The sequence below is a fragment of the Rhineura floridana genome, chromosome 3, assembly GCF_030035675.1.
Source record: "Rhineura floridana isolate rRhiFlo1 chromosome 3, rRhiFlo1.hap2, whole genome shotgun sequence".
NCBI classification, from domain to species: Eukaryota; Metazoa; Chordata; class Lepidosauria; order Squamata; family Rhineuridae; genus Rhineura; species Rhineura floridana.
The window spans coordinates 60,689,201-60,711,890 of record NC_084482.1 but is presented as its reverse complement, the minus strand read 5'-3'; the positions used below and the strand labels follow the sequence as shown (position 1 = coordinate 60,711,890).

The 22,690-nt window shown below is 43.2% G+C and overlaps 1 protein-coding gene and 1 long non-coding RNA gene across 2 annotated transcripts in view; one reads left to right on the top strand and one right to left on the bottom strand.

Annotated features, from left to right (window-relative positions):
- Nucleotides 1-22,690, top strand: part of LOC133382148 (uncharacterized) — a 53,787-nt gene that overhangs the window by 17,404 nt on the left and 13,693 nt on the right. The gene's annotated exons all lie outside the window — the stretch shown is intronic.
- LOC133382147 (melanin-concentrating hormone receptor 1-like) lies at nucleotides 13,115-16,147 on the bottom strand. The gene is made up of 2 exons (XM_061621815.1): nucleotides 16,132-16,147; nucleotides 13,115-14,133 (listed from the first exon to the last, which is right to left on the bottom strand). The coding sequence occupies exon 2, from the start codon at nucleotides 14,114-14,116 to the stop codon at nucleotides 13,115-13,117; it is 1,002 nt and encodes a 333-aa protein (XP_061477799.1). The 5' UTR covers nucleotides 14,117-14,133; nucleotides 16,132-16,147.

Below are 22,690 nucleotides of genomic sequence, written 5' to 3'. Positions count from 1 at the left end.
TTGCATCGGCGCATCCTACCGTGGAGCCGCGCGCTCCACTCTGGCAGCCTCCATGCGCAGCAGTAGAGGCCTGACCTGGAAGCCTGGGCTGTAGCACTCCCGTCTGGAGGAAGCAAGGTGCTTTCATGCACGTCCCCAGGAGGCCACCCACCCTCCAGATCCCCTTGGACCCAGCCATCATAGCCAAGTGGCCAGCCAGGGATGACAGGGTTGCCCTCCAACAACTCCTGGAAGGTACCGCGCGTGCCCTGCTGGTGAACGTCCTCCTCAACGGCAGTGTCCTCTTGCGGTGGGGATGGCCTCCCTTGCTAGCCGAGGAGCACCTCCAGCGATCCTCAAGCCTGGCGCCCTCCTGCTGTGATTACCTTGCTTACCGTGTTACGCTGGCCCTGGTGAGGGTGGCAAAGAAGGCTCACTTCTCTGCCTCCACTGCATCCTCAAGTAGCTGTCCAGTGGAGTTTTTTCATATTGTCAGGGATCTGTTGACATCACCTCCAGGAAATGGAGTTTTAGACCCGTCAGAGGCCCACTGTGAATTGTTTGCAAGGCACTTTGAGGGTAAAGTTGCTCACCTCCGTAGCAGTCTTGATGCCCCCTCCACATCTACTGTAGCCCCCAATGAGGTGTCCAGTGCAACGTCTGCTGCAACTTCTTGGGAACAGTTTCAGTTGATGCAGCCTGATGACGTAGACAAAGTGCTTGCGATGATGTGGCCCACAACGTGTCCTCTCGACCCTTGCCCTTCTTGACTTATTAAAGTTTGCCAAGGGGGTTTGACCGAGTGGATCCAGGGTGTAGTCAATGCATCATTGCGGGAGGGAGTGGTTTCAGCTGCCCTGAAAGAGGCAGTGATCTGACTGCTCCTAAAAAAGCCCACCCTGGACCCATTGGTCTGCAGGTATTACCGACTGGTCGCAAATACCCCCTTCTTAGGGAAGGTGATTGAGAGGGTTGTGGCACAGCAATTGCAAATACTCTTGGATGAAACAGATTGTCTTGACCTGTTCCAGTCTGGGTTCAGGCCTGGTTATGGGACTGAATTGCCCTTGGTCACCATGATGAATGACCTTTATTGGGAGAAGGATAGGAGGAGTGTGACCCTGTTACTCTTACTTGATCTCTCAGCGGCTTTTGATACCATTGACCATGGTATCCTTCTGGGCCGACTTGGTGAGATGGGTACTGGAGGCAGTGTTTTACAGAGGTTCCGATCCTATCTCCAAGGTCATTTTCAGAGAATAGCATTGGGTGATTGTCTTTCGGACCCCTGGCAGTTATGCTGTGGGGTGCCACAGGGTACCATCTTGTCCCCCATGCTGTTTAACATCTATATGAAGCCCTTGAGAGCAGTCATCAGGAGATTTGGGGTGAGGTGTCAGCAATATGCTGACGATACCCAGCTCTATTTCTCTGTAACATCTGAATTGGGATAGGCCGTGCAAGCCCTTGACCGCTGCCTGGACTCGGTGGTGGGCTAGATGAGGGCCAATAAACTGAGAATGAATCCTAGCAAGGTGGAGGCACTATGGGTTGGTGGTTCCCAAGTTCAGATAATTGGTCAGTTGCCTGCTTTGGATGGGGTTGTACTTCCTCTGAAAGAGCAGGTTCATAGTCTGGGGGTACTCCTGGATCCATCTTTGTCGCTAGAGGCCCAGGTGACCTTAGTAGCTAGGAGTGCCTTTTACCAGCTTCAGCTGGTAAGACAGCTGCGGCCATTTCTGGACCAGGATAGCCTAACTACTTTTGTCCATGCACTGGTAACCTCCAGGCTGGCTTACTGTAATGCGCTCTATGTGGGGCTGCCCTTGAAGTTGGCCCACAAGCTGCATCTGATGCAAAATACGGCGGTGAGACTGCTCACTGTGGCAGGGTATCGCCAACACATCATCCCACTGCTAAAAGAACTGTACTGGCTGCCCATTTGCTGCTGGGCCAAGTTCAAGGTTTTCATTTTGGTGTACAAAGCCCTGTACAGCTTGGGACCAGGATACCTGAAAGACCGCCTTATCCCTTATATACCCAGTCGATCACTGCGCTCTGCAGGCTAGGGCCTCCTGCAGATACCATCTTATCAGGAGGTCCGTTCTGCACAACATAGGAAACGTACCTTTAGTGTGGTGGCACCTACCCTGTGGAATTCTCTACACTTAAATATTAGACAGGTGCCATCTCTGCTATCTTTTCAGCGCCTTTTGAAGACTTTCCTCTTTCAACAAGCCTTTTAAGTTGAGACCTTATCCCAGTCTGCATCTGTGTTGGAATTGTTTTTTAATATGTTTTTAAACCTTTTTGTTTTTTAAAAAACAATGTTTTAACCTTTCTTTAAAAAAAGATGACTTGAAAGCATTTTTTAAAAAATTGTTTTTGGGAGCTCCTGCTGGGAGGAAGGGCGGGATATAAGTCAAATAATAAAGAAAGAAAGAAAGAAAATGTTTTGTTTTAATGTATTTTAAAGTATGTTTTTATGATGTTTGAAGTGTGTTTAGTGCTTTTGTTTGCCGCCCTGGGCTCCTGCTGGGAAGCAGAGCAGGATATAAATAAAATAATAAATAAATAAATAAGACCCATAGAACTTACTTCTGAGTAGATGTGGTTTGGATTGTGCTGTTGGTAAAGATTGACTAGGGATCCTCTGCATGTATATCTATATCCAAGCAGGGTTGGCAGCCCTCTGCCTAGAATGCCCTGTCCCTACCTTTTAACATGGCCGCTCCAAACTTCAGACCCTCCACTTCAGAAAGAGGTCTGAGAAATGAGTAAGAAGATTCTCTACCCTTTTCTGTCTACCCTGTGGGCTGCTATAAACTCACTTTGACAGCCAACCCAATTCCAGTGAGTAATAACTGAGAGAGAGAAAACACACATGGTTTGGTCTACCTTCACAGGCAGCAGCTTGGAAGCAACAACAGTTGCAGCCACACTTCCAAATATGTGAATTCTCTTTTACCACTATTGGGCAAGAAACAAACAATCATGTAACCAACAAGGAGCATCATCAGTGGGTTTAAGGGGGTTGAACTGAGTGCATGGAACCACTGTTGTTGCTTCTATGGATGTAAAGGAATGAAGATAACGATAAACGAAATGCAAACAGAAAAATAAAAATAAAAGGCAGTGATGATTTCCTAAATGCAATACCATACCAACCACAAGATTCCTATGAGTAAGGCAGAACACTCAGCATCCCATAACCAGTGAGGACTCCTAACCAAAAACCAAAACTAAAAAAATCCTGGCAGCCAGTCAGCCAAGGTCACAGAAATCCTCATGCAGCACAACCTGACCTGGTGGCTGCAGTTAGTGCAGAATGCTGTGGCATGATTGCTGACATGAATGAGACCCTGTCAGCACATAATACCTCTGCTCCCAAATCAGCACTGGTTACCTATTTGCTACCAGGCCAATCAAGTGCACTTTCCATGTTATGAGTGCTACATAGTACTTGTTCTGCTCTTGTAAGAAATCAGTCCTTTAGTGTGGCAGCACTTATACTTTGGAACTTCCTGCCTATTGACATTAGCCAGGTGCCTTCATTGTACTCTTTTTGGCACCTGCTAAAAACATTTTTTTTAGGCAAATCTACCCAGGCATGTAGAAAGTATTGTGTTTTTTATCTGTTTTTAACTAATTGTTGGTTTTATTATTTTGAATGTTTTTAAATACCTGTCTTTAACTGTTTTTGTCAATAATTTTATTGCATTAATTCATTCTGTAAACTGCTTTGTGATTTCTTATAATAAAGTGGTATATAAATGTTGTGAATAAAATACATAAATAAATTTCAGAGTCACTGTGGCCCTTGGGTCTCTTCCCACTTTTAGGAACAAAGTAATCTTCCTTCTACTGACTCAGGCCATTTAGTACCATCTAATTCAGTACTGATGACATGGACTAGCATTGGCTCTCCAGGATTCCAGGCAATAGTCTTTTCCAGAGATTGCATTTTGGACCTTTACATGCAAAGCATATGCCCTAACACTGAGCTGCAGCCCTTCCCCTGTTTAAAATGTTTATTTTAAAATCATTCTTTTCAGTTCACTAATGAATGCACATCATACCTAAAGCAAATGTACACCATTCAATTAAAGCACATTCAACACATATTTGAAGCACATGAATCACACCACAGAATCATGGGAACTGTAGTTTGTTAAGGGTGGTGGGAACTATAACTGTGAGGCTGAAACTACACTTCCCAGGATTCTTCAGGGGAAGTCGTGTGCTTTAAATGAAGAAATATTTATATAAGGATGACTGTCAAATATGTTTATTATTTACACAACCTGTAAAGATATTTGTAGTGCAATCCTTTCTTTGTTTACTCTGAAGCAAGTCCCAATGTATTCAGTGGGGCTTAGAAGAGTGCACAGAAGTGATAAGAAACTTCACTCACCCATCCCAAAATTCAGAATCATGCCTCTTTAAGCTGTTTTGCAACTATTTATACTTGTCTTTATGGTTATTGCATTTTAAAGGGATTTATTTTTTGTTGTGAGCTGCCTTGGTTTCCAGTCATCAACCGTACCTTACAGGGTTGTTGGGAAGTCTCCATATACACACACACTGGAGATGTAAAAATACATAGATTCCCATATAATAGTTTATTGTCAAAACCAGTTGGTCTTTGCAGAACATTTTTTAAAAAAATCAGTATTAGTTTCCTACATAATAAAAGCAGTGATACCTATGTAAGCCCTGCCTAATCGCTTTAAAAAATAGGATTGGAGAGGGAGAGACCGATTTACAACACAAAGACAATTCTATGTTCACTCGAAAGTCCCATTAATTTACAGCACAATCCTAACCATGTCTACTCAAAAGTAAGTCCTATTGAATTCAATGAGGTTTACTGCAGGTATGTGGGATTAGCACTGCAGTTTTACTCCCAGAAAAGTAAGTATTGGATTAAAGCTTCATATTGGGAAGGTTTTCAAAACCCTGCCCTCTTCAACAGTCCAGGAAAATTTAAACTTCTTTGACTTCTGCACACAAGAGAGAAAAAGACTGAAAATATATACTTACTCAATTTATGAAACAACAGTTTTCAGGCCTTGCAATGTGGTCTTGGTACTGCCTGGAGGTCAACACTTAACTGGCTACAAACCTGAAAGGGCGGGGTTAGACCAGCCAGCTATGAACTCGTTGTGGAGGTGTGTGGCTGATGTTTTGGTGTGTATCTCGAGAACCAGACCATCCAGAACCTTCCTTTTTTTTTTAATGAAAGCTGAGAGTCCAAGATTAAGGTGACTTACCTGGAGAATCCAGAGTCTCCAGGCAAAAACTAGACACCCGGCAACCCTATCTCAGAGATTTATTTATAAAAATATTTACATACCGCTATTCATTAAAAAAAAGCAGTTTACAGCATATATAAATACAAGATAAAACGATGTAAACATTTAAAATCAGAAATCATTAACTAACTACTGCAGAAAGATATCTTCATAATTGCCTGCATAAGCTTGGTGACACAGAAAAGTTTTCAGCAGGCATTTAAAAGTCAGAATGGTACCTGCTGTGCTTCTGCTGGCAGAGCATTCCACAGGACTGGGCCGACCACTCTAAAAGCTTGATTTCTTCTTGTTGTCAAATGAGCCTCACCAACTCGGGATGACCAATGATGATCCTGCAGATGGTCTCAGTGGTCAAGCTAGGATATAAGGGTTCAGGTTGTCCCTAAGGTACCCTGGACCTAAGTTGTTCAGGGCTTTGTAAATTAATACAAAGTCCTTGAACCTGGCTCTGTAGTAGATGGGCAGCCAGTGCAGATGTTTTAACAATGGTGTCACTTGGATGTCAGATCTGTTTCAAAGTTCCTTGCTGACTGAGAGCACCAGGACTTCTTCGTTTCTATGTATCAAACAAAATAGTTAAATAACTGCAGAGGGTCTAAGGTCCGAGGATCCCCCCTGCCCCACAATGTACTACTGAGCCCTTGAGCCTAAGGAACGTGTCAGATTAGAATTCTCTGCATGCTCCAGTTATCCTATATGGTAGGAGCCCATTTTTCTGTTGAAATATTTAAAATATCTTATTTATTTATTTATGAAATTTATTAGTCGCCCATCTGGCTGGTTCTCCAGCCACTCTGGGCGAAGCACAACATAAAAAATAAAATTCACATTAAAACCTTAAAATTCCAACAGTTCCAACAAGTTCTATACTCCTCCAGGTCCCCACAAACGTAAGTGAAGAGTTGTTCCTCATTCTTTCATCTTGTCTGCACCACCAAATCAGCAAGTGATGCTCTGTCTTTTTAATAGTCTTTCAGAGGGAAATATACCTGTCAATCAAATTGTATTTCTTGTTGACTGAATAGGCCGTATGCATACATGCACATTATCATAATCATAATATAAACATCATTCAACAATAATAAAAACATCAGAATGAATATGTATAAAATGTATTAACATAATAAAGGTGAATACAAACTTTCTCTCAGAGTCTGGGTGAGGCATATTAATATCAATATTCTTCAGAAACAGTCAGTGGTTTCTGCTTTCCCAAGGCTAATGTAGCAAATGTGGCAGTTCTGTACGATGTACAGGAATTTCAGAAGAAAATCACCCTATGCTTTATAGATTACAGCAAAACCTTTCGCTGTGTAGATCATGAAAAGTATATGGAATGCTGTAAAAGAAATGGGGGTGCCACAACATCTGATTGTCCTGATGCACAACCTATACTCTGCACAAGAGACTACTGTAAGGACAGAATATGGAGAAACCGATTGGTTCCGCATTAGAAAGGGTGTGAGACAGGGGTGTGTTTTATCACCCTATTTATTTAATCAATATGCAGAACATATCATACAGAAAGCGAGATTGGACCAAGATGAAGGTGTGAAAATTGGTGGAAAATTAATATTAAAATATTAAAATAAATACATTAAGATATGCAGATGATACCATACTACTAGCAGAAACCAGTAATGATTTGAAACGAATGCTGATGAAAGTTAAAGAGGAAAGCAGAAAAGCAGGACTACAGCTGAACATCAAGAAGACTAAAGTAATGACAACAGAAAGTTTATGTAACTTTAAAGTTGACAACAAGGACACTGAATTTGTCAAGGATTATCAATACCTTGGTACAGTCCTTAACCAAAATGGAGACAATAGTCAAGAAATCAGAAGAAGGTTAGGACTGGGGAGGGCAGCTATGAGAGAACTAGAAAAGGTCCTCAAATGCAAAGATGTATCACTGAACACTAAAGTCAGGATCATTCAGACCATGGTATTCCCGATCTCTATGTATGGATTTATTTATTGCATTTGTATACCGCCTCATAGCTGAAGCTCTCTGGACCGTTTACAACAATTAAGAACATTAAAAACAAGTATATAAATTTAAACCATACCAAATTAAAACCCATAAAAACTGATAGGGAAGTTAAAACGCATGCTATTCAAATAGTGTTAAAATGCCCGGATTATTTATTTATTTATTTATCTTATTTATATCCCACCCTTCCTCCCAACAGGAGCCCAGGGTGGCAAACAAAGCACTAAAACACTTTAAAACATCATAAAAACAGATCCTAAAACACATTAAAACAAAACAGCATTAAAACATTAAAAAAAAAACTTTAAAAAATGGTTAAAAACATTATTAAAAAACATATTAAACAATTCTGACACAGATGCAGACTGGATGTGAACTTTGGACAGTGAAAAAAGCAAATAAGAGAAAAATCAACTCATTCGAAATGTGGTGTTGGAGGAGAGCTTTGCACATACCGTGGACTGAGAAAAAGACAAATAATTGGGTGTTAGAACAGATTAAACCAGAACTATCATAAGAAGCTAAAATGATGAAACTGAGGTTATCATACTTTGGACATATAATGAGGAGACATGATTCACTAGAAAAGACAACAATGCTGGGAAAAACAGAAGGGAGTAGAAGAAGAGGAAGGCGAAACCAGAGATGGATTGATTCCGTAAAGGAAGCCACAGACCTGAACTTACAAGATCTGAACAGGATGATTCATGACAGATGCTATTGGAGGTCACTGATTCATAGGGTCGCCATAAGTCATAAACAACTTGAAGGCACATAACAATAATGTGTTATTTGTAAACTTCCTAAACTGTGGTTAAGGAGTTGTCACTGCCCCAAAGCTATAGAGCTGCAAGTAAAGAGTGGCTCTTCCTGGCTTGTATCATCTTTAATGGGGGATTGGGGGTAGGGTTGCCATATTGCCCGGATAGCTGGGTTTTGCCCAGATTCTATGCATGCCACCCGGTGCCCGGCTAGCCCCTTACATGGCCCGGATTCCCAGCTTTAATTAAAAAAAAAATTAAGTTTCTAGGTGGTCCGGTTCTCGAGATATACATAAAAACGTCAGCTGCCCCCCCCACTGTTAAATCTTTCTTTAAACAGTACTGTATTATATTATAGCACTTTGTAGCTTTAACCCCACCTGTTCAGGATTGCAGCCAATCAGTGAAGCCACGGTTCTGTTTCACTTTGACTGACCTGAGGCAATGTCTAGATTAGAAAACCTAACTGCTGCAATGCCTTTGCATAGGGACTGATAGGCAGACGTGCCGGCAGGGTAGTTGCTGAGAGGTGTGTGCGCACACACGGCTCCTTCCCTTTGGCGGCAAAGCAGCCTCATTTTTTCTCCAGGCCTGGAAAAAAGCACGACCATTGCATGAGGGCAGCAGGCAGAGGCTGCTGAATTACACAGAGGAAGAGGGTGAGTCTGCCCTAGCCTAGGTGGACATTGGGCTGGCTCACTCCTGGCAGTGGCTATTTGTTTAACATTAAGTGTCAGCCAAATACTTTTAAAATCAACCAGTGATATTCCTGGTTTGCTTTTTGTTATTGCTGTTGTTGATGATGATTATTTTATTACACATTTAAAGTCTGTTCACCTCCCCCCCCTTTATTTGTATTTATTTTATATTTCCCCAATATCTTCCCCTGGCTGTTTTTATGTACTTTAAATATTTTAGTAATTTTAGTAATAAGAGCAAGAATTTATAATTATTATTTTAATTAAAACAAGATGCTTATCAGTACTTTGATGAGGACCCGATATTTATTTTCTTTCTGAGGCCAGGACTGGGTCTTTCATGATGCTTGGGGCAGAGGGGGGGGCAGGGAGTAGCAGAGTAGTTGATAAGACAGACATCCTGGCACTGGTAATCAAATTAGCAAGGTATGTGTGGGGTTGTTGCATACCTCCAGGCCCAGTTTCATTTTGAGTATGGAGGTGGAACCTGTGTAGATGTGGTTGATCAAAGGGAGAATAAATTTTGAGTTAAGCAAAGCTCTGCTTTTATAAAACCTAAGAAACATACAGATACTTTGAATGTCTGAGTGCCTGCACCAGTGGAATACTGGAGGAACTTGTAAAACTTGCTGCAACAGTATTTAGAACTGAGCATGTGGTGTGAAAGACTCATTTTCCTAACATTTTGGCTTTGAAATATATCGTATATGGTTAACCATACTGCTGCCCTGACTTACTTTATGTTTGTTGCTATTTTGTGTTTTTATTATGTTTTTATATTGATTGTGTATTTTTATTGTTTTTATTATATTTGTAAGCTGTGCTGAGCTCTGTTTTTAACAGCAGAAGGGCAGGATATAAATCCTCTTAATCAATCAATAAATACTCCATAGTGTTGGAAACTAGAGTCTAGGCATTTAAGGCTGAAAATGTTGCTTTAAAAAAAAAGATTTCTCACATCTTTCCCCAGTTTTTGGTGGTAATTCCTAGGCACAAAAACAAAACAACTGGACAATCCAAATATTAATATGCAAATAATATGCCCAATATGCAAATAATTTGCCTAATATGCAAATAATTTACATAATATGCAAATTAGCCCAGATTTGTGGAACTGGAATATGGCAACCCTAATTGGGGGGGGGCGTAATAAACCAAGGTTTCAAGTGAACATCTATGAGACACCTAAACTTTGCTGAAAGCAGAAACTTCAGCAGTAGGTGGAGCCAGAATCAATGACAGGCAGAGCCAACTAATTCTAGTTTTGTTCTCATCCCTTGCTGAGCTCTACAGGGTCAACACTGAGGCTAAGAGAGAGGTCGCTGACAGGTAGTGTCACCTCACTGTTGGTTGTAAATAAGAAGACAGTCAGGTGGGAGCAGACTAAGGCAATGCCCCACAAGCCTTAATGGACCAGCCTCCACTGGCAGCAGGCTAGCTTAGGAAGCACAGCAAGGAATGAAGTGCACACAGCGCTGTTGTACAACATCTTGCAGTTGATGCCCCTGCCTCTAAACATCTGCCTCCTTTTTTTGTAATGTTTTTATTAATTTTTTTAAAAGGTACAGTTATACAACCACTGATGACAATAGCAAAAATCCACTCTACACAAAGACAGATATTACAACAATAAAAAAGAAAAAGAGAACATAAGAAATAAAAAACATGAGAGATACAGCATGTTTCAGAGAACAAATTGGCATTAAAGATAAACATTAGTCTGAGTAAAAAGTTGCCATTAATGTTATCCAATTTTGTTGTGCTGAGTTCAGCCCAAAGTTGATCATCACAATTGGCCATGGGAGGCTGGAGGTTAACTGCTTCTTAAGGCTACCATCTCACCCTACTTAAAAGTAGAGGTGGCTCCAGGTCAGAAAGCAGTTAATGGGGAAAGAGTCTTCTCAGCAGTGGCACCCTAATTATGGCATGATGTCCCCATGCAAAGAACTTTTATTTTCTCAGACCTTTTAATTCAAGTGTGTTTTCTCATGACTGGGTTTATTGTTGTTTTATGCTGCTCCAAGTGATTTTATTGTTTATAGTATATTTTTAATTTGCATGTTTTACATTTGTTTTATTGGTTGTTGTTTTTTTAATTTGTAAGCCACTGTGAGAATTTTACTGAAGGGCAGACACAAACCACTCAATGTATATTGGTAGGTGTCCTAAGAAGAAAATAGGATTTTTGAATAAAACAGAATGTCTAAATGCCTTTATTCTTAAAATACTCAAAACATAACATCACTCCTGTAAATCCCAGTGTTCACCGTACTACATCAACAAGCATTATTTTACACAATGTATTTACATAACTTCACAGTATTTTTCCTGTTTTCATACAGCCCATTTCTTCCCTAAATTCTGATCAGATAAAAAATAGACTATCACATTCCACAAATCACCTTCTGAACAAGTTTTGCCCAAGTCCTATCTGGGGAGCTGGCAAAGAGTCCTGAATTGGACCTTAATGATAAACTATTTAACTCAGTGTGGTGTGCCTTAATTGAGCTGTATGCAGCCATCTGAAGTTTGACATCTACAATCAAGGAAAGATAATGAAACAATTAAAAAAAACCTCTGTAAAGTTGTTTGCAGTTGGCAGCTTCCTTTACTACTGAGTGCACAATTTAATGAGGGGGGGAATCATAGGAAAGAGAGTCATACACCTCTGCTTTGCTGTTGTACATTTAACTCAGAGAAGCAATCATTTAAACTATGCCACTGTGCTGATCCTGATCAATCTTGTAGGTTGAATTCCTAACCTACTCCTTACCTGGGAGTAAGCCCCATTGAATTCAACTGGAATTACCTCCAAGTAGACATGGTTAGGATTGCACTGCTAGTCTTCCAGTTGGACTAGTGGTCACCAGTACCCATGTAGCTTGTGGATGTCAGGCATCTAACTGCCAACTTTTCAATCAGTTGCTACTTCTGTGCTTTTAACAGCTGCTTGATCTACAGCATCTAGCACTTTATAAACTGTTTTCTCCATGCTGTGAAAAGCTTCACCTGCCAATTTCTGAACAGTATCAAGCTGTTTTTAAAAGCACAGCCTACAGATGCTGGTTGAAAAATTGGCAATGCTGCTCAAGTGCATGGAATCATTCTGACAGACACCCACCCAACCCCAATCCTCTTTCCGAAAGCACCCTTGGTTTTCATTATATTTCTACGCAATACAGAACCATAAATAATAGTTTGTGCACCCCTCTCCCATTTTGTTTTCCTCCATTTTTTCATGGCAGCTTTAACATCCTGTTGGGATGATGTAGAGATAGCTATAATATATATAAAGATTGGCTAACATAGATGAGGAAATTTTGGCACGAACAATTTTTCAAAGTCGTGCAGCACTGTGGCAAAGCAAACGACATCTGTTGAAGTTTTCCATCTTCTATGCAAGTATTCAAGGTACAGGAGCCCAATGTGGCAAGTTCTCCATCCCTTCTACAATAAATGACAATGTTCCTTTATTGGTACATACAGCAAATAGTAGGGTTGTCATTTTTTCATGGACAGAGGCTCTGTAGATGTCTAGCAGCTGTATCAAAGGCAGAAACCAAGAGGCTGAGATTTCCCCATCATTGTATCTCCCTTTTGGAAAAAGCTGTTGAGACTGAGCAGCGACCTCCAGTGGTCAGGTCATAGGACTCGTTCAACCATGTGACTAAGGAGACTCTGAAGGAGAGGCCTGCTGTCATCCACGTGCCTCAGTGAGTGACTCTAGGATCGATTGATGTGATTTCTTGAGTCCTAAATGCCTCTTCATACTATGCCCTTGAGCATGCTGTGACATTTCATTATGTTCACCCAAGTCCTCCTTGGAACACCTCCAGATAACGGACATTGTAGGAGTGTTACATTGCAGGAGATGTGGCATTGCTTGCTTGCAGTTCATATTGCCAGAGGCACAGGTAATGAAATCATTCATAAATCTCCATGTGTTTTATTGTGTGCTTAATAAATGGTTACACCCAGTGCATTTGTGCATTGGTTATCCTGCATTAGACAGAAGCCAGTTAGCTCAATGGAAGCCAGGAAGTTGTCATTTCCCCGTCTTTCATGTCATTTGCATACCCTTGTCTGTTTGACTGATACTTTGGGTTCATCATCATGACTTTTGCTGGCTAATCCTTAGGCTTCTTGTAACTGGGTTGCTTGGTTTTGCATGCTTCCCTATATCCCAGCAGTACTTGCAATCTCTCACCATGAATCAGAAGAAACAGTGACCTAGCATTTGTACACTCTATTAGCTCCTCAGTCTGCCTAATGGCAGTGCTGGCCCTGATCATTCTACAACCCGCCATACACTGCAGTATTGTGAAGGAAAACGTTTCATGGCCTTGTAGTTGCAAGGCTACAGAGTTCTCAGTGAACAGCAACTGTCACAGGCAATGAGTGTGGAGAAAAGTCTTCCAGAAACTGAGTCTGCTGAGTGGATTCTGGGGCAAGCTTCAGGCACACACTGGCTTCTGTTGTGCTGTTGTTATTGACCCGAAACTGCTCCTTGGCTGGACGAATAGCCACCATGAAGTGCCGCTTGAAGGTCTCACTCAAGACAATGTAGAGGAAAGGATTGAGGCAACTGTTGGCATAGCCCAAGCTAATGGCAAAGTTGTAAGCATAGAAGAAGGCAACAGAAGGGGTGTCTATTCCAAGATGCACCAACTGAAGGATGTAGAAGGGTGCCCAGCAAATAAAGAAGGCAGAGCAGATGCCAACAGCCATTCGGGTGACTTTCTTGGTGCGTACCCGGAGACTCCTCTGGGGTAAGGGCACGACAGTGGTGGCCATATGCTGGAGGATCTTAAAGTAGACCACACAGATGATGAACAGTGGAATAGCAAAAGCTAGCATGAACTGGTAAATGGTGAACCAGTAGATATCAGTCTCGGGGTTGGGAAGCAAAAGAGCACAGCGGACAGTCCCATCCTCCAGAGGCATCAGTCCCGCATACATCCACACAGGGATGATGGTTAGAAAAGAGAGGAGCCACACCAGGCCAATAACCAAGGCAGCCACATATGGCGTTCGGACATAAGTGGACTTCAGAGGATAGACAGTTGCCAGGTAACGGTCTAAGGTCATTACTGTCAGGATATTAGTGCTGGTGATTTGGCTGTTGGTGTCCAGAGCAGTGATGATGGTGCATAAAGGAGCTCCAAAATACCAGGCACCATTGCCAAGGAGTTGGTGGATAAGGAAGGGCATACCCAGCAAGAACAGCAGGTCCACAATGGAGAGGTTGAAAATGAAGATATCGGGCACTGTCTGTTTGCACCTCAGCTTCTTCTTCTTGATAATGGTGTAGATCACAATAAGGTTCCCAACTATGCCAAGGAAACAAATTATGCCAAACAAACTTGGCATAATCACATTGGTGTAGGGAGCTGGCCTTTCCACCACTGCCAAAAACAAGCCAGAAAGAAAGAGAGAGAGAGAGAGAGAGAGAGAGAGAGAGAGAGAGAGAGAGAGAGAGAGAGAGAGAGAGAATAGTGAGTGGCTATGCACTCTGTAGCCCTTTGAAGCCCTTTGAGTTTATCTTTGTTTGGCCAGATAACATACAAATTCCAAACAGGAAGTATCAGTTTGAAAGTATCATATATTTAAGGCCCAAGTTCCACATATGATAATAGCAGCCTGGCTGGATCAGACATCCAACGTACATTTAAAGAACATGATTTTCCTCCAAAAGTTCTGGGAACTGTGGCTTTCCCTTCAGAGAACTACAAATTCCTAGCACCCTTAACAAACTGCAGGTCCCATGATTTGGGAGGGGGGGAATAAATGTGCATTGGATGTGCTATAAATGTATGGCATGGACTTGCCCTAATTCATCTAGTCCACTTGTTTCCCACAGTGGCCAACCAAATGCCTCTTGGGAAGTCCACAAGTAGAGCATGAGGGCAATAGTCCCTTCCCATTGCTGTCCCCCTAGTAATGACTAGTTCAGAGGCAGTGAGAGATGAGACTATCAATGCTGTATGCAAGGGATGGGGAACCTGTGGCTCTCCAAATGCTGTTGGACTTCAGCACCCATCACCCTTAGCCAGTATGGCATCTGCTTTGCATGCAGAAAGTCCCAGGTTCAATTCAATCCCTGGCATCTCAAGGTAGGGGCTGGGAGACACCCCTGCCTGAAACACTGGAGAGACACAGCCAGTCAGTGTAGATATTACTGAGGTAAATGGACCAACGGTCTGACTCAGTAGAAGGCAGCTTCAGATATTCCACTGAACCACTCCTCCTGCTTGTTCTTCTCCAGGAGTGGGGAGCAGATGCTGGTGAAAGAGGTAACCATGATGACATTTTTTTCTTTTTAAACATTACTGATGCAACACTGTCTCCATGCAAGGCAGATGCTCTGCCACTGAGCTATGGTCCTTTCCTCCTTTCTATCTGGCCTTGCCACTCACCTAACAGAAAGCGGAGGCAGTCGTGAACAGAAGGTGGGGTGGGGAATGGAAAGGTGTAGAACAGTGATGGGTAACATGTGGCCCTCCAGATGTTCAATCCCCATCATCCCTGACCATTATCCATGCTTACTGGGGCCGACTGCAGTTGGGGATCAGGAGATCCACAGGTTCCCCATTTCTGGTGTAGAAGAATATACTCAAGCAGCAATTCTCACCCAAATAACTGGTGTCAGGAAACAGAATCTAGCCTGCAATGGATATCACAGTGCCAAGGGGGCTTTTCTGCCAGGAACTTTGCTAAGAACCTTATTGTGCATTGTTCCTTCTTTGGACACCACACAACTTGCAATGCTCACAGAGCATTCTGAATTTACAGATAACTTTTTTCTATTTCTAAACATCTCATAGAAAGTAGTGGGCAATATTTTTCCCCTACCAGGGCTGCTGTTCCTGTAACAGTTCTGTGATAAACAGAATTTGATTAGGTGAAGCTTACCCCAGCATGGAGATGCAACGATGAGGGAAGCATCACCTGCCGAGTTCCTTCCAGTCACACAGTTGCTAAAGTCACAGAAGGGAGGGAGAGAAATTGGCAACCTTAATAGGAAGCTGTCTTGTTGCTTGCCTCCCTTGTGCCAAAAAAGGCAAGGCAGAAGATTAATTAATGCAACCTGCAAAAAGAGCTCTGGTGCTTTATCCCCTTTTGGTTTTTAGATGAAGGGGATCAGTGAGAGTCTATCTGGGTGATGGACAGGTGATTATTTTTGAATGGATATTTCAAGCAATCCAGATGTTTGTACAATGTGTCAACCATCCAAAAGAAAAGAAAAGAATACAATACATTCCCCTCCCCTTGCAGCCATTTGCCTCTCTTGTCAAGTTCAACTTATAAACAAAAGACAAACATTGGCACAGATTATTTGTTGGAGGCAGCACAGTGGGGAGAAGAGCCTGGCTGGGAGTCCAGAGTCTGTGAGTTCAAATCCCCACTCGTGTCTCCTGGGTGTCAAGGGCCAGCTAAAGATCACCCCACAGTGAGTGGATCAGGGGTTACATACCCTACCACCTGTGCAGCCGCGGGCAAGCTGCATAGTCCCAAGGAGCACAGTTGCCCCCCAGCTGGCAGTTGCGGACAAGGAACGGGCTGGCTTGTGCAGCTGTGGCAAGCTGAGCAGGCCCTAGCCAGCTGGGGAGGACTAGCCTCAGAGCGAGGCAATGATAAATCCCCTCTGAATACTGCTTTCCATGAGAACCCTATTCACAGGGTAGCCATAAGTCGGGATCGACTTGAAGGCAGTTAATTTCCATTTTTCATTTGTTGGAGGAAATGGGCCCGCATTTCTGTTGTGTGTGAACTGGCACCACTCTTTTCCAGCTAGTTATTAATCCAAAGGTAGTGCCCCAAGGCTCATTGCAATGGTTTGCTTACTCTCTCTGGTCCTAGCAAGCATTGTTTCTCAGCCAGCACCTCAGGCCCACACAACCCAGCTCAAGCTATTCTAAACAGGCCTCCCTCTGCTTTCTTAGTGCTTGAAGGCAGGCAAGGGGGATTAACTCACACCTTGTTCTCCACCCACCAGTGCAATTGCCTTCTCACCTACTAGGTGACAGCATTGTTCTTTTGCTCCCTTCCCCTTCCTATGAATACTAGAGTTTAGGAAGGACATTTCATCAGTTAGAAACCTGAACAACCCCAGGAACACAGCTCAAATGGTGCAATATTTGATGCCAATAAAGACTTAAGGAAGCAGAGAGATCTTCTCTCAGCAGTTGCTGAATTTGAAAGCTTTCCTTCTGAAGAGTTTAGACTGCAAAGTAAGGCCAGCCAAGACATGTTGCTGAGGCAGAGCATCAAATAGTGTCACCTTTCCCTTGCCAAGGTACACAGTGCCCAAGGCCAGACAAGGACCTCTCCCGGGAAGGGGGGGGGGAAATCAGAATAATAATAAATGAGATAACTGCCCATGAAATGTTCTGCCCTTGTTGGGCCTGTCTGCTGTTAAAAGACACAATATCCCTCTAAAAAGAAGGGAACAACCGGAACTTCATGTCCTTCTCCCCAGTATATGTGTTGTTCCATCCTGCCCTTTCTCATTAGTGTTGCTAATACCTAGTCTTGAGGGGCGCTCTGACTTTAATAGCCACCCTTGTTAATATTGCAAATAGTCTGATTTTTAAGGTAGTTTTGTATGTTTGTAACTATATGTATCCATCTTATCTGGAAGCTGCCTTGAGTTCCAGTTCTGGAAAAAGGGTGGGATGATGATGATGATGATGATGATGATAATAATAATAATAATCGTATATGAAATCCACACTTGCTAGTACATTTCTGTTCAAAGCACATGATTTCTGTAATTTGAAGGTGCTTCAAACACAAAATGACTGCCCGGGGAAAACCTTCTACTTGTGGGTCTTGGATAATGAGAATAATTGTAATCACTTTTTTTTTTTTGCTATCAGAATCCCTATGCCTTTAAGAGCCATCAAGGGACAACTCAGCTATTCAATTCAGAGAAAATTTGCATTTCTGCTCGTTCAGCTATTAAAGGCAGAGGAGCATTGCCAAAAAAGAGAAATAAATAAAAAGAGGAGGGCTATCAGAACTTCTTTTTCACCTATACGCAAGCATTAAGAGAGTGGGTGTTGTAAACATCATTTCACCATTCCCAAACCATTGTGACATTTATTATAACAGAATGAACACAGAAAGCTGAGTGCCTTTTACTTGAGTCTGACCAATTCTGTCCATCTAGCTCAGTATTGTCTACTTACCCTGACTGGCAGCAGCTCTCTAAGATTTTAGACTGGACTATCACAGCCCTATCTGGAGATGCCAGAGGTTGAACCTAGGCCTTCCTGCATACAAAGCATCTGCTCTACCACTTAGCTCTATGGTACTTCCCCAAGGAGTAGTTAGAGGGCTTTATAGAGACTATAGAGAGCTTGAGCCTTGTGTCAGAAAAAGTGTGAACTTGTGAAATAGACAATATATTATGATTTACTCTCCCCACCATATCTGGGGACACCTACTCAATATTACACAATACAGATTCATACCCCAATAACACCTTCAACCCCCTCGACCTGCTCATGATGACAGGTGCTTCTGCAAGCAAGTCTTATAATTGCTTCCAGTATTAACATATAAGAACATAAGAAGAGCCTGCTGGATCAGGCCAGTGGCCCATCTAGTCCAGCATCCTGTTCTCACAGTGGCCAACCAGGTGCCTGGGGGAAGCCCGCAAGCAGGACCCGAGTGCAAGAACACTCTCCCCTCCTGAGGCTTCCGGCAACTGGTTTTCAGAAGCATGCTGCCTCTGACTAGGGTGGCAGAGCACAGCCATCACGGCTAGTAGCCATTGATAGCCCTGTCCTCCATGAATTTGTCTAATCTTCTTTTAAAGCCATCCAAGCTGGCGGCCATTACTGCATCTTGTGGGAGCAAATTCCATAGTTTAACTATGCGCTGAGTAAAGAAGTACTTCCTTTTGTCTGTCCTGAATCTTCCAACATTCAGCTTCTTTGAATGTCCACGAGTTCTAGTATTATGAGAGAGGGAGAAGAACTTTTCTCTATCCACTTTCTCAAGGCCATGCATAATTTTATACACTTCTATCATGTCTCCTCTGACCCGCCTTTTCTCTAAACTAAAAAGCCCCAAATGCTGCAACCTTTCCTCGTAAGGGAGTCGCTCCATCCCCTTGATCATTCTGGTTGCCCTCTTCTGAACCTTTTCCAACTCTATAATATCCTTTTTGAGATGAGGCGACCAGAACTGTACACAGTATTCCAAATGCGGCCGCACCATAGATTTATACAACAGCATTATGATATCGGCTGTTTTATTTTCAATACCTTTCCTAATTATCCCTAGCATGGAATTTGCCTTTTTCACAGCTGCCGCACACTGGGTCAACATTTTCATCGTGCTGTCCACCACAACCCCGAGGTCTCTCTCCTGGTCGGTCACCGCCAGTTCAAACCCATGAGCGTATATGTGAAATTCAGATTTTTTGCTCCAATATGCATAATTTTACACTTGTTTATATTGAATTGCATTTGCCATTTTTCCGCCCATTCACTCAGTTTGGAGAGGTCTTTTTGGAGCTCTTCGCAATCCCTTTTTGTTTTAACAACCCTGAACAATTTAGTGTCGTCAGCAAACTTGGCCACTTCACTGCTCACTCCTAATTCTAGGTCATTAATGAACAAGTTGAAAAGTACAGGTCCCAATACCGATCCTTGAGGGACTCCACTTTCTACAGCCCTCCATTGGGAGAACTGTCCGTTTATTCCTACTCTCTGCTTTCTGCTTCTTAACCAATTCCTTATCCACAAGAGGACCTCTCCTCTGATTCCATGACTGCTAAGCTTCCTCAGAAGTCTTTGGTGAGGTACCTTGTCAAACGCTTTTTGAAAGTCTAAGTACACTATGTCCACTGGATCACCTCTATCTATATGCTTGTTGACACTCTCAGAGAATTCTAATAGGTTACTGAGACAGGACTTTCCCTTGCAGAAGCCATGCTGGCTCTGCTTCAGCAAGGCTTCTTCTTCTATGTGCTTAGTCAATCTAGCTTTAATAATACTTTCTACCAGTTTTCCAGGGACAGAAGTTAAGCTAACTGGCCTGTAATTTCCGGGATCCCCTCTGGATCCCTTTTTGAAGATTGGCGTTACATTTGCCACTTTCCAGTCCTCAGGCACGGAGGAGGACCCGAGGGACAAGTTACATATTTTAGTTAGCAGATCAGCAATTTCACCTTTGAGTTCTTTGAGAACTCTCGGGTGGATGCCATCCGGGCCCGGTGATTTGTCAGTTTTTATATTGTCCATTAAGCTTAGAACTTCCTCTCTCGTTACCACTATTTGTCTTAGTTCCTCAGAATCCCTTCCTGCAAATGTTAGTTCAGGTTCAGGGATCTGCCCTGTATCTTCCACTGTGAAGACAGATGCAAAGAATTCATTTAGCTTCTCTGCAATCTCCTTATCGTTCTTTAGTACACCTTTGACTCCCTTATCATCCAAGGGTCCAATTGTCTCCCTAGATGGTCTCAAGCTTTGAATGTATTTATAGAATTTTTTGTTGTTGGTTTTTATGTTCTTAGCAATGTGCTCCTCAAATTCTTTTTTAGCATCCCTTATTGTCTTCTTGCATTTCTTTTGCCAGAGTTTGTGTTCTTTTTTATTTTCTTCATTTGGACAAGACTTCCATTTTCTGAAGGAAGACTTTTTGCCTCTAAGAGCTTCCTTGACTTTGCTCGTTAACCATGCTGGCATCTTTTTGGCCCTGGCGGTACCTTTTCTGATCTGCGGTATGCACTCCAGTTGAGCTTCTAATATAGTGTTTTTAAACAACTTCCAAGCATTTTCGAGTGATGTGACCCTCTGGACTTTGTTTTTCAGCTTTCTTTTTACCAATCCCCTCATTTTTGTGAAGTTTCCTCTTTTGAAGTCAAATGTGACCGTGTTGGATTTTCTTGGCAATTGGCCAGTTACATGTATGTTTAATTTAATAGCACTGTGGTCACTGCTCCCAATCGGTTCAACAACACTTACATCTCGCACCAGGTCCTGGTCCCCACTGAGGATTAAGTCCAGGGTTGCCATCCCTCTGGTCGGTTCCATGACCAACTGATCTAGGGAATAGTCATTTAGAATATCTAGAAACTTTGCTTCTTTGTCATGACTGGAACACATATGCAGCCAGTCTATGTCTGGGTAGTTGAAGTCACCCATTACTACCACATTTCCTAGTTTGGATGCTTCCTCAATTTCATATCTCATCTCAAGGTCTCCCTGAGCATTTTGATCAGGGGGACGATAGATCGTTCCCAGTATTAAGTCCCTCCTGGGGCACGGTATCACCACCCACAACGATTCTGTGGAGGAGTCTGCCTCTTTTGGGGTTTCGAGCTTGCTGGATTCAATGCCTTCTTTCACGTATAGAGTGACTCCGCCACCAGTACGTCCTTCCCTGTCCTTCCGATATAGTTTATATCCAGGTATAACCGTATCCCACTGGTTTTCTCCATTCCACCAGGTCTCCGTTATGCTCACTATATCAATGCTCTTCTCTAAGACCAAGCACTCCAGTTCTCCCATCTTGGTTCGGAGGCTCCTAGCATTAGCGTACAGGCACTTGTAAGCAGTGTCTCTCTTCAAGTGTCTTTGGCACTTGTGGTTAGGCCTGTGGTAATTTTGCTCTTCTGAATTTATATCCTGTGCCCCTGCTCTCACAATGCCTACTTCTAGGCCTACCCCTTTTAAAATTTCATCATTTCTTTGGTTTTTATCCTAGGGGGGAGGTTTATTCCGAACCGGACCTTTCTCAGCTCCTGTCGGGTTTCCCCCCTCAGTCAGTTTAAAAGCTGCTCTGCTACCTTTTTAATTTTAAGTGCCAGCAGTCTGGTTCCATTCTGGTTCAAGTGGAGCCCGTCCCTTTTGTACAGGCCCGGCTTGTCCCAAATTGTTCCCCAGTGCCTAACAAATCCGAACCCTTCCACCCGACACCATCGTCTCATCCACGCATTGAGACTGCGAAGCTGGGCCTGTCTGGCTGGTCCTGCGCGTGGAACCAGTAGCATTTCAGAGAAAGCCACCTTGGAGGTCCTGGCTTTCAGCATCCTACCTAGCAACCTAAATTTTGCTTCCAGGACCTCACGGCTGCATTTCCCCATGTCGTTAGTGCCAACGTGCACCACGACCACTGACTCCTTCCCAGCACTGTCTACCAAACTATCTAAACGACGGGTGATATCCGCAACCTTCACACCAGGCAGGCAAAACACCTTGCGGTCTACACGCCCATCACACACCCCACTGTCTATGTTCCTAATGATCGAATCACCCACTACAAGGATCCCTCCACCCCCTGGAGATATATCATCGGCACGAGAGGATAGCTGCTTATCCCCCAAGGAATGGGTCCCTTCTAAGGGATTGTTCCCCTCTTCCTCAGCTGGATGCTCTCCTTCCCCGAGACCATCGTTCTCCATGATAGCAGGAGAGCTATCATCGTTGGAGTGGGACACAGCTATAACGTCCCTGAAGGCCTCCTCCACACACCTCTCTGCCTCTCTCAGCTTTTCCAGGTCCGCCACCTTGGCCTCAAGGAAATGAAGTCGTTCCCGGAGAGGCAGGAGCTCATTGCACCGAGAGCACACCCACGACTTCTGTCCAACAGGCAGATAGTCGTACATGCTGCAGGCGGTGCAAAACACTGGAAAGCCCCCACACCCCTGCTGGCTTCTTACCTGCATAGTTTTGTTTAAGGTTTATTACGTCAACGGGTTAGAAACTGTGGTTTAGTTGAGATCAGGGAACAGACGGGCAGAGTGGGGGGCCCTGGCCTCCTCGCCCTGCTGCCGAACTCGCCTTGACGCTTTGTCAGCTGGGGCCTTGACGCTTCGTCAGCTGGGGCTCCCTCTAGCTCGTGGAGCAGCAAATGACCAAATGAGCAGCATATGAAAAGAAACTCAAAAAAACGAGATGCTAAAGATCCACATGGATCATTGACCATTTA

Bases quoted from the DNA above. Each gene is read 5' to 3' on its own strand.
- LOC133382147 (XM_061621815.1), bottom strand. From the start codon at position 14,116: ATGCCAAGTTTGTTTGGCATAATTTGTTTCCTTGGCATAGTTGGGAAC.